Source organism: Sinohyriopsis cumingii, chromosome 12 (genome assembly GCF_028554795.1).
Source record: "Sinohyriopsis cumingii isolate HCF-2022 chromosome 12, ASM2855479v2, whole genome shotgun sequence".
Taxonomy (NCBI): Eukaryota; Metazoa; Mollusca; class Bivalvia; order Unionida; family Unionidae; genus Sinohyriopsis; species Sinohyriopsis cumingii.
Window position 1 is genome coordinate 121,718,297 of NC_142972.1, and position 16,863 is coordinate 121,735,159.

A 16,863-nucleotide genomic window follows, 5' to 3' on the forward strand; every position below is an offset into this window, starting at 1 on the left:
ATACTGAAATTTTAATTACTTATGCATTTCCTTACATTTTAGTGCCTTTCAAAATCAAATCATCAACTTGCAAATGTGTTTATTTAAATAAAGTACCTAAATGGTAATGAATTTATCTAGTCCGAGTTCCCTCTGACCCTTGTCACCCCATTTTTGATATTCAGATATTTGTTGGGGTGTAGGGTCAGAGTCAATTCTCTACCGAAATGTTGGAATTCGCCGACACCATTTGGTGTCAGCATGAGGTAGCTGCCTAATAGCTGCCCAGCAAACTTGAATGACCTTTCATCGAGATATACCTGTATGAAATCAATAGGAATATGATTTATTTTCTCAAAAATCGTGAGCATAGCATCCGTTATGTCTTTAATCCACTGACAGATGAGACGTATGTACGTTGTTGCTGAAATCTGACCTGGATCTGGCCATTTCCATCCCAAGTCACATGACTATACAAATCTCGCAACCAAAATGTCAATGACATCAGAGGTCATATATACAGAAGTCACAATGTTTGTAAATAAATATAATGCACACTTAATTCTCAACATATTTATTATAAGGATGACCAGAAACCTGTCAGTATCGCAGTAGGGTGGAGAAAACTATTTTCAAGAAGTACCGAGCATATATCAGCGATGTTTTAGATGGTGTCGCGTGACTACCACATTGACATGTGCTCTCTCCATAGTGAATGTGGTTTTCTTCAAATTGCTGCAATGTTTATAGATTTTCGTTCATTGTTTTCACAATAAATATTTTGAACAGTTTGTTTTTTCATTTTTCTATAAAAATTACGTGACTTTCATTTACATGCTAGATTTCTTTACCTACAGCGACTCAAGAAATTGTATATTGTTGATATCATGTGACTGTATGACCTCTGATGTCATTGACATGTAGAATGTGAGAGTTGGGTAGTCATGTGATAGGAATGCAAATGGCTAGATCCAGGTCAAATTTCAGCAACGACGTACTTTCGCCTCATCTGTCAGCAGATTAAAGACAGAACGAATGCTAAGATCGCAATTACTGCAGAATAAAAATCATATTCATATTGATTTCATGCAGGTATATCTTCATGAGAGGTCGTTCAAGTTTGCTGGGCCGGCTAGTAAGCGGCTACCCCATGCTGACACCAAATGGTGTCGGCAAATTCCAACTTTTCGATGGGGAATGGACTCTGACCCTACACCCCAACATAAATCTCCAAATATCAAAAATGGGGTGGGAAGGGTCAGAGGAAACTCAGATTAGAATTCATCCTGTTAACACGTGTACAATACAAGACAAAAAAGGGAAAACAATAAAGGACACTTATTGTACTACATGTAAATGTCATGGGCCACTAAATAAATTTTTAATTTAAGAATTCAATTATCAGGGATTATATTTAGTAATTGCATTTATTCCATGGATAATATTAACCTGCTGTTATTTGAGATCTACCATTTGGTGGAAATTTTGACAGCCATTAATGTAAATTACAATGTCATTTCTAAATCAATATAAGATATCACTTCTAGGATATTGAAGGATAAAACATTAAAGGAAATACACTCACTGAAATAACACAAATGAATTTATAGCACTGCTGTAAAAGTGAATGATGACCACTGCATATGTAAATAAGGAAATTTGAAGCTATTTTTACAATGGCCTAAATGGCACAAAATATGTAATTGATCAACTAAACATAAAATGCTATGAAGTGATAGGTAAACTAATAAATATAATGCATAAATTTGATTTTGAAGACAGAAATAATTCATGAGAACTGGTAGGATGCCAACAGTATCTGGACAGAACAATATCTGTGTGCCACAACAGCCACCTAGAGATGCATATTTTAGATCATAATAAGTAATTTGCATTTTCTGGAAAAACAATACCTTACTTACAATGCAAGCAAGATGGCATCACTGGAAAATACTTCTGCAATGACTACCATCTGTACTTGCTTACATGTCAAGTTCAATTACAAACTAAACAGACCCAGATATGCTTTCACATTATGAGCCAGCAGATAGGACTCTATTTAGTTTGTTAGTCATAGAAACAAACAACATGGACCCTAATCTGCTGGTGCATTATGTTATCTGCAGTTGGACTTGGCTTACAAGCAAGTATATATAGTAATAGAAAACCTAAACTATGTAATAATGGCCATGGTTACAATGAACTGATTCCAATGTCTTACATAAGGGTTGAGCCAAGAATGTTGTAAATTTACTGTACACACTCACACATAAGTTGGAGCCAAATGCAAACAACAAAGAACCTGATCTGCCATCCAATAATGCATCGGCAGATCAGGGTACATGTCTGTTTTACTTATTAGTCCTAATAAACTACACAGACAAAGATCTGATGGGGCATTAGGTTGTCTATGCAGTTTGATTCAACTTATACACGACTACATGAGGTATATATCATGTTTATTTTTCTTAGATTCATTTTATTCATGTCAAATCCACTAAAAATGTTATGAAAAACATGATAACAAATTCATGCAGCAATATCAAATCGATCTGAGGTCATATGATTTACTTTTTTAATTCATATTTATGCTTGATGCCACAAAGTTATAAAACAGAATGAATTTCCTATCTTGGTTTACCTGTTTGAGGTGGGATGGACTATCACTGTGACAGGAATGATGACAACACCAAGGAAAAATGCCAGTGAGATGTTCATCAGTGACAGCGAAAATAAGACTAATGACTGGAAAATCAATCCAATGCATTTCAACAGCCGCCAGTCAAACTGCAACTTCTTCCCTTTTGATGTCTTTCTGTAAGGAAGGAATAGGCTGTTCTTTAGTTTTAAAAAGATTGATTATTCAACAATATATAGATCTTACATGAGCCTTTAGTTTAAATAAAATGTATTAAATTGAATGATTATCCCTTTTAATATAAAATTTCTAAAATATGGTCATTGATAGGTCGAGAAAAAGAAAAAAACATGAATGATGATAATTACTGGACAGAATTACAAAAATAACATGCATTTAAATTCAGAGAGTGATTTCTGTGTATTTGCCAACTTTTATAATATAGAAGCCACATTAAGAAAAAAATATAGAGCCCTTTTTTTAGTTACAAATATTTACATTAACCCATCACAAATAAATAGTAGTTCTCTAAAACTTTGCATAGGTGGCACTGAACCCTTTAACTGTAACATATCTCCAAACATAATATTTTGCCATTTTCTATGTGTTATCTGCTGCTCTCATTTTGTGTTTTTGGATATTTAATGTAGCTTTAAGAATTTGAGTCATATTGCTACGACATCAGCAGTGTGGCAGTTTATAGTCATGTCTAGCACTGAGGCATGATGCTGCAGATGTGTAGCATGATGTCCCACCCAGTCACATTATCCTGACACCAGGCTGACCAGTCCTAACACTAACCTCTAGATGCTGAGCACCTGAAAGGCAGCTTTTAGTACCATTTTTATAAGTCTTTGGTATTACTTGGTTGGGGTTAGAACCTGTGACCTCCTGTATCCGAGGCAGACACTCTAACCATATAGGCCACCAAAGTGATCAAAATCTATAAAGTGTGTCATCAAGATATGTGACTGCATGTCAAATTACTGCACCAAAAGAAAATGGACAATTTATTTTTCAGTATTCTTCTTTTCTGTCTTTCCTCTCTCTCTATAAATCAATCTCTTACATGATTGATTCCAGGCTCTCTCGTCTGTTTTCGATGACTGCCTAAATGATACGTCCAACTTCTTTTTCCAACATTTAAACAATTCTGTGATGATCTAAATGCTTATAATATGCCTGGGAAAAATAGAATTAGCAGTAAGGTCTACTGGGAAAGTTCTTCATAATACTTTCCAATCTGACACAGCATAGGTGGCAAATCCCTCCCTTTGTCATTTAAAAAGGCAAATCAAAGGCTTCTTCTTTCTTTCTGTGACAAGCAAAACATCCTCAGCTTGCTCAAAAATGACAAAACACATAACAGCAAACTAAGCATTAGGGAAGGTGTGTGTGTGTGATTTTGATTTTTAACGTTGCTTTTAGCAAATTTTCAGTCATATCGCTACGATGTCTGCAGTGTGGCAGTTTATAGTGATGTCCAGTACTGGGACATCATGCCGCAGACGTGTGGCATGATGCTCCACCCAGTCACATTATCCTGACACCAGGCCAACCAGTCCTAACACTAACCTCATAATGCTTAGTGCCAAGCGAGGCAGCTGTTAGTACCATTTTTGTAAGTCTTTGGTATGACTTGGCCGGGGATCGAACCCATGACCTCCCACATCTGAGGCGGATGCTCTAACCACTAGGCTACCGGAGCGGTTATATTAGAAAAGGTAATGAAGTCTGTAATTTTGGACCATCTAACACTTCACTAACTTTAAGAATTAATTTCATAAAATCAAAAAGAGTAACTGTACCAGAGAAATAGATTAACAGAGAAAAGAGAGAAATAGATTAACAGCTTTTTAATCTGTGTAAATAATGTACTACAAAAAGCATGAAAAAGTACATCGTTGAAATTTGTTTCTCCACATCTGACTTTTAAGAAATACAACCTGAAGATAAACAACTTTAGGACCTTTAACTATGCATTTACACCTACAGAACTAACTGTCTATGGATTATTTAGAACCTTTAACTATGCATTTATACCTACAGAACTGTCGATGGATTATTTAGGACCTTTAACTATGCATTTATACCTACAGAACTGTCAATGGACTATACCTACAGAACTGTCAATGGATTATACCAACAGAACTGTCTATGGATTATTTAGTACCTTTAACTATGCATTTACACCTATAGAACTGTCTATGGATTATTTAGGACCTTTAACTATGCATTTATACCTACAGAACTGTCTATGGATTATTTAGGACCTTTAACTATGCATTTATACCTACAGAACTGTCAATGGACTATACCTACAGAACTGTCAATGGATTATACCAACAGAACTGTCTATGGATTATTTAGGACCTTTAACTATGCATTTACACCTATAGAACTGTCAATGGACTATACCTACAGAACTGTCAATGGATTATACCAACAGAACTGTCTATGGATTATTTAGGACCTTTAACTATGCATTTATACCTATAGAACTGTCAATGGACTATACCTACAGAACTGTCAATGGATTATACCAACAGAACTGTCTACGGATTATTTAGGACCTTTAACTATGCATTTATACCTACAGAACTGTCGATGGATTATTTAGGACCTTTAACTATGCATTTATACCTACAGAACTGTCTGGATTATTTAGAACCTTTAACTATGCATTTACACCTACAGAACTGTCTATGGATTATTTAGGACCTTTAACTATGCATTTATACCTACAGAACTGTCTATGGATTATTTAGGACCTTTAACTATGCATTTATACCTACAGAACTGTCTATGGATTATTTAGGACCTTTAACTATGCATTTATACCTACAGAACTGTCAATGGACTATACCTACAGAACTGTCAATGGATTATACCAACAGAACTGTCTATGGATTATTTAGGACCTTTAACTATGCATTTACACCTATAGAACTGTCAATGGACTATACCTACAGAACTGTCAATGGATTATACCAACAGAACTGTCTATGGATTATTTAGGACCTTTAACTATGCATTTATACCTACAGAACTGTCGATGGATTATTTAGGACCTTTAACTATGCATTTATACCTACAGAACTGTCGATGGATTATTTAGGACCTTTAACTATGCATTTATACCTATAGAACTGTCAATGGACTATACCTACAGAACTGTCAATGGATTATACCAACAGAACTGTCTACGGATTATTTAGGACCTTTAACTATGCATTTATACCTACAGAACTGTCGATGGATTATTTAGGACCTTTAACTATGCATTTATACCTACAGAACTGTCTGGATTATTTAGAACCTTTAACTATGCATTTACACCTACAGAACTGTCTATGGATTATTTAGGACCTTTAACTATGCATTTATACCTATAGAACTGTCAATGGACTATACCTACAGAACTGTCAATGGATTATACCAACAGAACTGTCTATGGATTATTTAGGACCTTTAACTATGCATTTATACCTACAGAACTGTCGATGGATTATTTAGGACCTTTAACTATGCATTTATACCTACAGAACTGTCTGGATTATTTAGAACCTTTAACTATGCATTTATACCTACAGAACTGTCGATGGATTATTTAGGACCTTTAACTATGCATTTATACCTACAGAACTGTCTATGGATTATTTAGGACCTTTAACTATGCATTTACACCTACAGAACTGTCTATGGATTATTTAGGACCTTTAACTATGCATTTACACCTACAGAACTGTCTACGGATTATTTAGGACCTTTAACTATGCATTTACACCTACAGAACTGTCTATGGATTATTTAGGACCTTTAACTATGCATTTATACCTACAGAACTGTCTATGGATTATTTAGGACCTTTAACTATGCATTTATACCTACAGAACTGTCTATGGATTATTTAGGACCTTTAACTATGCATTTACACCTACAGAACTGTCAATGGACTATACCTACAGAACTGTCAATGGATTATACCAACAGAACTGTCTATGGATTATTTAGGACCTTTAACTATGCATTTATACCTACAGAACTGTCTATGGATTATTTAGGACCTTTAACTATGCATTTATACCTACAGAACTGTCTATGGATTATTTAGGACCTTTAACTATGCATTTACACCTACAGAACTGTCAATGGACTATACCTACAGAACTGTCAATGGATTATACCAACAGAACTGTCTATGGATTATTTAGGACCTTTAACTATGCATTTACACCTACAGAACTGTCTATGGATTATACCTACAGAACTGTCTATGGATTATTTAGGACCTGTAACTATGCATTTACACCTACAGAACTGTCTATGGATTAAACCAACAGAACTGTCTATGGATTATTTAGGACCTTTAACTATGCATTTACACCTACAGAACTGTCTATGGATTATTTAGGACCTTTAACTATGCATTTACACCTACAGAACTGTCTATGGATTATTTAGGACCTTTAACTATGCATTTACACCTACAGAACTGTCTATGGATTATGTAGGATATTTAACTATGCATTTACACCTACAGAACTGTCTATGGATTATTTAGGACCTTTAATTATGCATTTACACCTACAGAACTGTCTGGATTATTTAGAACCTTTAAGTATGCATTTACACCAACAGAACTGTCTATGGATTATTTAGAACCTTTAACTATGCATTTACACCTACAGAACTGTCTATGGATTATACCTACAGAACTGTCAATGGATTATACCAACAGAACTGTCTATGGATTATTTAGGACCTTTAACTATGCATTTATACCTACAGAACTGTCTATGGATTATTTAGGACCTTTAACTATGCATTTACACCTACAGAATTGGGGGCCCCAAGTGGCCGAGTGGACTAAAGCGCTCTTCGTTATGCTCTTCGTTACGGATCACTGCCATCTCACCTCTGTCTGAGTCTAAGATTCAGCCAATGTGGGCATGTGAGAAAGCTTGCCAGTAGCTTCTCGTGGGTCAGTGGTTCTTTCCGGGGTTTTCCGGGTTCTTCCTCCACCATTAATACTGGTCGCCATGTATAGCCTATCGTGCTGAAAAATGGCGTTAAACCCCACAACAACAACAACCTACAGAACTGTCTATGGATTATATAGGACCTGTAACTATGCATTTACATCCAAAGAACTGTCTATGGATTATACCAACAGAACTGTCTATGGATTATTTAGGACCTTTAACTATGCATTTATACCTACAGAACTGTCTATGGATTATTTAGGACCTTTAACTATGCATTTACACCTACAGAACTGTCTATGGATTATTTAGGACCTTTAACTATGCATTTACACCTACAGAACTGTCTACGGATTATTTAGGACCTTTAACTATGCATTTACACCTACAGAACTGTCTACGGATTATTTAGAACCTTTAACTATGCATTTACACCTACAGAACTGTCTATGGATTATATAGGACCTGTAACTATGCATTTACATCCAAAGAACTGTCTATGGATTATACCAACAGAACTGTCTATGGATTATTTAGGACCTTTAACTACGCATTTACACCTACAGAACTGTCTATGGATTATTTAGGACCTTTAACTATGCATTTACACCTACAGAACTGTCTATGGATTATTTAGAACCTTTAACTATGCATTTATACCTACAGAACTGTCTATGGATTATTTAGGACCTTTAACTATGCATTTACACCTACAGAACTGTCTATGGATTATTTAGGACCTTTAACTATGCATTTACACCTACAGAACTGTCTACGGATTATTTAGGACCTTTAACTATGCATTTACACCTACAGAACTGTCTATGGATTATTTAGAACTTTTAACTATGCATTTATACCTACAGAACTGTCTATGGATTATTTAGGACCTTTAACTATGCATTTACACCTACAGAACTGTCAATGGACTATACCTACAGAACTGTCAATGGATTATACCAACAGAACTGTCTATGGATTATTTAGGACCTTTAACTATGCATTTATACCTACAGAACTGTCTATGGATTATTTAGGACCTGTAACTATGCATTTACACCTACAGAACTGTCGATGGATTATTTAGGACCTTTAACTATGCATTTATACCTACAGAACTGTTGATGGATTATTTAGGACCTTTAACTATGCATTTACACCTACAGAACTGTCAATGGACTATACCTACAGAACTGTCAATGGATTATACCAACAGAACTGTCTATGGATTATTTAGGACCTTTAACTATGCATTTATACCTACAGAACTGTCAATTGACTATACCTACAGAACTGTCAATGGATTATTTAGGACCTTTAACTATGCATTTATACCTACAGAACTGTCGATGGATTATTTAGGACCTTTAACTATGCATTTATACCTACAGAACTGTCTATGGATTATTTAGGACCTTTAACTATGCATTTATACCTACAGAACTGTCAATGGACTATACCTACAGAACTGTCAATGGATTATACCAACAGAACTGTCTATGGATTATTTAGGACCTTTAACTATGCATTTATACCTACAGAACTGTCTATGGATTATTTAGAACCTTTAACTATGCATTTACACCAACAGAACTGTCTGGATTATTTAGGACCTTTAACTATGCATTTACACCTATAGAACTGTCTATGGATTATTTAGAACCTTTAAGTATACATTTACACCTATAGAACTGTCTGGATTATTTAGCACCTTTAACTATGCATTTACACCAACAGAACTGTCTATGGATTATTTAGGACCTTTAACTATGCATTTACACCTACAGAACCGTCTATGGATTATTTAGAACTTTTAACTATGCATTTACACCACCAGAACTGTCTATGGATTATTTAGGACCTTTAACTATGCATTTACACCAACAGAACCGTCTATGGATTATTTAGAACTTTTAACTATGCATTTATACCTACAGAACTGTCTATGGATTATTTAGGACCTTTAACTATGCATTTATACCTACAGAACTGTCTATGGATTATTTAGGACCTTTAACTATGCATTTATACCTACAGAACTGTCAATGGACTATACCTACAGAACTGTCAATGGATTATACCAACAGAACTGTCTATGGATTATTTAGGACCTTTAACTATGCATTTATACCTACAGAACTGTCTATGGATTATTTAGGACCTTTAACTATGCATTTATACCTACAGAACTGTCTATGGATTATTTAGAACCTTTAACTATGCATTTACACCAACCGAACTGTCTGGATTATTTAGGACCTTTAACTATGCATTTACACCTATAGAACTGTCTATGGATTATTTAGAACCTTTAAGTATACATTTACACCTATAGAACTGTCTGGATTATTTAGCACCTTTAACTATACATTTACACCAACAGAACTGTCTATGGATTATTTAGGACCTTTAACTATGCATTTACACCTACAGAACCGTCTATGGATTATTTAGAACTTTTAACTATGCATTTACACCACCAGAACTGTCTATGGATTATTTAGGACCTTTAACTATGCATTTACACCAACAGAACCGTCTATGGATTATTTAGAACTTTTAACTATGCATTTATACCTACAGAACTGTCTATGGATTATTTAGGACCTTTAACTATGCATTTATACCTACAGAACTGTCTATGGATTATTTAGGACCTTTAACTATGCATTTATACCTACAGAACTGTCTGGATTATTTAGAACCTTTAACTATGCATTTATACCTACAGAACTGTCTGGATTATTTAGAACCTTTAACTATGCATTTATACCTACAGAACTGTCTATGGATTATTTAGGACCTTTAACTATGCATTTATACCTACAGAACTGTCTGGATTATTTAGAACCTTTAACTATGCATTTATACCTACAGAACTGTCTGGATTATTTAGAACCTTTAACTATGCATTTATACCTACAGAACTGTCTATGGATTATTTAGAACCTTTAAGTATGCATTTACACCTACAGAACTGTCTATGAGTTATTTAGGACCTTTAACTATGCATTTATACCGACAGAACTGTCTGGATTATTTAGGACCTTTAACTATGCATTTACACCAACAGAACTGTCTATTGATTATTTTAACATTTTTTCAAATCACATAAGCACCTATTTAGATTAATGTAAGTAAAATTGAAATGATCATGTGCTCTTAGATAAGAGAAGATCTATTTAAATAGTGGATTCTTTTACTGATGAGGGCTATGTGGCTAACAGATTCAAAATTAATGATGACATCACTGTCATCATTATCACTTATTGATTGAAAGGGAATTTACCTCTTTGTAGCTTGCATAACAAGTCTTGAAAGTTATGTCCCTAACCATGAGCAGATAGGTATAGTGTGTGTGTGTGTGTGTCTGTGTGTGCCATATAACTGTTGATTTTAGTATTGGTGTATCTTGGTACTACTGGTTGTGCTGTGCATTATAATTCTTATTGATGAACATTTTTTTATTTTAAATTTGCAGTGTACAAAGCAAGGAAATGCATAAGTCATTTTTATTTTCACACCTATCCAGTAAAATATTCACGCATGGTTGTTGTTGTTGTTGTTGTAGGGTTTAACGGCATTTTTCAGCACACGATGGCGGCCAGTATTAATGGTGGAGGAAGAAACTGGGAACTCACAGGAAAGAACCACCGACCCTCGAGAAGCTACTGGCAAGCTTTCTCACATACCCACATTGGCCGAATCCGAGACTCGAACCCACGCAGACAGAGGTGAGATTGAGATGGCAATGATCCGTAACGGTGAGCGCTTTAGACCACTAGGCCACTCGGGGCCCCCATGCATGGTTGTATTAATGGCATGTCAATTAAATTTTTGAAAACTTACTCTCCAGGATTTTCATGAAGAACAAGGTTCACTATTCTAAATACAGAACCTAAGCTGTTCCAATATATTAATGAAGTTCTTCATTTTGTACAGGCTAACTGTAAGCAATAGTCAGCCTAATTTGGTCCTTCTTCTGAAATTTATAGACTATGATTTGAACTTGTGCATTACAAGTAGTTGACTGACTGTTCTACTGAAACTATACAAGACGAGAAAAACAAAGCATAAATTAGCAATGCAGCATGTTAATAACTGCTAAAACCAACTCCGTTATAGAAAGAGTAAGCAAAAAATGTCCATCGCACTAACTCTTAATGACCTTGCAGAGGTCAATGACAATGATTGCATGGTGTGACATGGTCTTAAAAGGACAAGTCCTTTCAAGACCATGTGATACCATGCAATCATTCTCAGAGAAGCATAATTTACTGAAAGTTTCTGCTTTCTCCTTTAAATACATTCCCTGATCACATTAACATTAGAATAAGTAATAGGACAAGGAAATGCTGAGCATCCAACCATTACCACAGGTACCCTTTGAGGAAAGAGTGGCTGGATTCCCTATATTAAGGACAACTCACTCTTCTAGCATGACAGCAGCAGAGCCAATGTTTACATAACATGGGATGACCATACATGGATAAGAATTATAATTCTTCTTACCAATTGCAATTCCATGCAAATCCAGCAAAAGTGCTAAACCCATGGCCATGAGGAGGTTGTGCTGACATCAGGACATCAGTTGGGCTAGTGGTCATTTGAGCCACAACCAATGGATCCATCAGATCCAATTTTTATCTCTGCAAAGTTTGATCATGGAAATAAAAACTCGGGAAAGTTGACTCTGCATGCTGGCCAACATCTTCTGTTAGGTTTCAGATCATAATGTTATATTCATGAGGGAGAGGGGCCCCGAGTGGCCGAGTGGTCTAAAGCGCTCTTCGTTACGGATCACTGCCATCTCACCTATGTCTGCGGCGGTTCGAGTCTAAGATTCAGCCAATGTGGGCATGTGAGAAAGCTTGCCAGTAGCTTCTCGTGGGTCGGTGGTTCTTTCCGGGGTTTTCCGGGTTCTTCCTCCACCATTAATACTGGCCGCCATGTATAGCCCTATCGTGCTGAAAAATGGCGTTAAACCCCACAACAACAACATCATGAGCAAGAGGATGAGACTGAAATTTAGTCAGAAACTTCATGTCCAAGTGTCTGACATAATACTGGGATGGGTTGAGATGACTTCTTCCATTTCAATGAAAGGCCTAGATGACCTCAAAGGTTCGGAAGATTTGCTTTTCAACGAATTGAACTTACAATGTGTTTTGTGGAGGTTGGCATCTAGATAAAGTGCTGTCACTATGGAAGAAGTTGACCAGAACAGATTAATGACTAAGTTGATGATTATTCTGAATGTCTGTGGAATGATGTTCAGACCAAATGGGAGTGCACAAAACTGATATATTTTTCATTTTGTAGGCAAACTCAAGTAACTTTGATTCGTAAGGTCTAGTCTGACCACAAATTCATTAATAATAATAGTTAAAGCCTGATTTACCATGCTGTTTCCATTAAGCTTCGATGTGGCAATGTATTTGTTAAGTCAGCTGAGTTGCTTTGGACAGAAGTCTATAGACAGTTGGAGTGGCAAATCAGTTTCTTTATTTTTCACGGACTGGAGATTAACAAACCTTCTTTCTTATCTCATTTACTAAACTGCCTCCTGAACTGAGGGACTCCTTGCTACCTGAAATATTCAGTCCCCTATCTCTTAGCTGATAATCATCTCTATGATGGGATTGAAATTCACTCAGCCTGAATGCTAGTGCAGGTGGCAAGGCATGTTAGTGAGGCAGCTCTGTGCTGCTTGCCTCTGCACCTCCTTTAGTCTACAGTCAAATAGTAATTAGTCAGTGTAGCCCCTGCCTGATTTTTCAGAAAATCAAAAAATGCCACCTTCTTAGGCATGAAGTTAGAAAAATGTCACCATTTTAGGTAAGAACTTACAGGGGCATTGCACACATTTTTTTCCACCTTGTAAAACAGCAGAGTGTCATGTGAATGTTTCAGTCTACTGCAGAAACTCAGTGGTAAATGTCTCTGCAACAGTATCCCTCCAATGGATAAGCTGTGAACATGCGAACAAATGAATTGGCATCAGGGCAGATGCCACTGAATCTCTTGCCAGCATGGACAGACAGTGTGCTGTACAGAGGGATGGATGATTCTCTTGCCACCATGGACAGACAGTGTGCTGTACAGAGGGATGGATGAATCTCTTGCCAGCATGGACAGACAGTGTGCTGTACAGAGGGATGGATGATTCTCTTGCCAGCATGGACAGACAGTGTGCTGGTATGCAGCACAGCTTGCTGATGTGACAGACCTTCATCCCCAGTCAACAGGTATTAGTGGACAGAGACTGGACTTTCTGGTCAGCAGCCAGATCAGCAGTGTATGGCACAAACAGATAGTAATACAGATCATCAAAATCCAAGCCAGATACCATGTGATTGGATTTACAAACTTGAAGGTAATATCTGAACATGTATGAGACATGGCCACTGGGATGCTGAACCAAGGAAGAACACACTGTCTTAACTCCAAGCCACCATAGGAGGCTATGTTACTTTCTGTCAGTTGATATTTTACCCTTCTCTGCAGCTTTTTCCACAAAACCATTAACCAAATTCCTTCTGACCACTTCTCATAAACACTGCAGTTAAAAGATAATGAACACTTTGTGAAGACGAGACATGTATTGTGCATGTCCTCAATGACTTTGGCACTTAACATTTTTATTGTTAATGTGAAATGACAAGTACAATAAAACTACAAGACAATAACAACCCAGTAGTGTTCAAATATATCAGTAACCATACCTGTTAACTAAACAAGTGAAAATAACTTGCAGTGTGCATGAATAAATGAACAACAATTAGTACCAATACAAAGACCACAAGACCAAAAATGTTCGAGTAAATACTGATCAAAAATCAAAAGTAACAGTTGGAACATGACAAATACATTAATACATATTAATATACTGACTTTCTGGCTAGACGGTTTGAAATCATGAGGATATTATAAAACTTTGGAAGGTCTTATGGTACTATACTGATAGTATGTAATAAATACTTTAAAAACAGTCAACATCTGATGGACATGTAGCCACTTGGCAGTTGTAAGGGGAGGTAATGGATATGAATTTCTTCCCTTTACATGTTTCAGAAAGAGATGAACTTTCCTCCTGCAAACTCCATGAAAATACATTACATATGAATGAAATCAGCATGAAGCCTAAATTTGCCATCATTTACAACATTACCTTCCGACCATCTTCGGAAATATCAGAGAGGCCGTGAAGAGTGCAAGAAAACCATAGAAAATCCCATCTTCTATACTCATCCTGAAGGACCCTGACATACTGGCCAGAAGATCAGGGCCCATGGAACACAGTAAACCCATCAGTGTGCTGCTGAACAGGAGGGGAACTGTGGACAGGATACCAGATCCTGGATGAAAATATTCCTGGAAAGAGATATATAAATTTCAGTCAAGGTAATATACATTTGGAAACATTACATTACTGATGACTGCAGTGTTGCAAATTGAGTTTTACAGGCATGTGACAGTAAAATCATCATCAACATCTAAACGACTATTATCATCCTTCTAACAGAATCATAAAAAAATTTTATTCTGTGCAGTTCTGCCTCAATATGGATGATCATAGATCATTACTGAAAAAATGGCACCAACATTGCTCAAGATACTGTATAACAGATAAATGTTTTGCAAGGTGCATCAAGTCTTTCAGAAATAAATGTGTCAATTTTTACATGCAGCAGCATTTAAGTTTACTTGGTCCCAGAAACATCAAAATATTAAGTAAAAAGCAATGTTTCTTTGATAAAACTTAATTCAATCCTACCATGCCATGAGTATGTAAACTACATTGCAAACACAACCCTCCCAAGCTAATGAAAGACATTAGAAGTGTCTATGGCTTGGTTAGCACATAAGTGCTAATTGCCATATGCTTGCCTATCACAGAAATCAAACAGGAGTAATCTCTCCTTGGATAGTGTGATTGTTGGCAAATAGTTGTCAGTTATTACTGGAGGAGAGGTATACACATTACAGTGAATGTAACTGCAGACATGACATGTAAGGGTGTGCCTATACAGTGATCTAATAAGTATTTATCAAAAACAACTTAAGCACAAAATTTTGTTGATTTTTCAAATACACTACCTGATCTTAAAATGCAAGAAGACTCCAATATCCTACCATATATGAAAGAGTATCAAATGAATACCTTATATGGGTGGGTTTGCCCTTGGTAGATTGGGTAACCTGATCATGTAATTGAGTATCAAATGAATACCCTATGTAGGTGGGTTTGCATTTGGTAGACTGGGTAACATGATCATGTAATACAGTATCAAATGAATACCTTATATGGGTGGGTTTGCCCTTGGCAGATTGGGTAACCTGATCATGTAATTGAGTATCAAATGAATACCTTATATGGGTGGGTTTGCCCTTGGTAGACTGGGTAACATGATCATGTAATACAGTATCAAATGAATACCTTATATGGGTGGGTTTGCCCTTGGTAGATTGGGTAACCTGATCATGTAATTGAGTATCAAATGAATACCCTATGTGGGTGGGTTTGCCCTTGGTAGACTGGGTAACATGATCATGTAATACAGTATCAAATGAATACCCTATGTGGGTGGGTTTGCCCTTGGTAGAATGGGTAACCTGATCATGTAATTGTGTATCAAATGAATACCTTATATGGGTGGGTTTGCCCTTGGTAGACTGGGTAACATGATCATGTAATACAGTATCAAATGAATACCTTATGTGGGTGGGTTTGCCTTGGTAGATTGGGTAACCTGATCATGTAATTGAGTATCAAATGAATACCCTATGTGGGTGGGTTTGCCCTTGGTAGAATGGGTAACCTGATCATGTAATTGAGTATCAAATGAATATTTTATATGGGTGGGTTTACCCTTGGTAGACTGGGTAACATGATCATGTAATACAGTATCAAATGAATACCTTATATGGGTGGGTTTGCCCTTGGTAGATTGGGTAACCTGATCATGTAACAGAAAAATATTGTTGTTCCAACAAATCCAGTGGATGCTGAATGACCCATGTTCTTACACTACTGCTGAAAGACCTGGGTGGGAACTTGTGCTTCCGCTAACAGATCACCAGGTGGAATTGAGTATTTTGGAATGAGATATATATTTCTGAGGTAAAAGGTCAGAATGAGGTGGTAGGTCAGAATGAACCATTTTGAGCTTTTATGTGCAAAAAGTCATATATGCCAAAGAATCTGAATATTACTGAATCCTGAAAGATACTGGTCCTAAACATCATCAGGTTCCATTA

General features: G+C 36.3%; 1 protein-coding gene across 2 annotated transcripts in view; it reads right to left on the reverse strand.

The window, feature by feature from the left end:
- LOC149787363 (GPI-anchor transamidase component GPAA1-like) overlaps positions 1 to 16,863 on the reverse strand; it is a 55,044-nt gene that overhangs the window by 1,916 nt on the left and 36,265 nt on the right. For both annotated transcript variants that reach the window (XM_089977938.1, XM_089977939.1), the window contains exons 11-12: positions 14,774 to 14,976; positions 2,621 to 2,794 (exon numbers count right to left, since the gene is read on the reverse strand). In XM_089977938.1, coding sequence (XP_089834064.1) covers positions 2,621 to 2,794; positions 14,774 to 14,976 — 377 coding nt within the window. The remainder of the gene's footprint in view (positions 1 to 2,620; positions 2,795 to 14,773; positions 14,977 to 16,863) is intronic.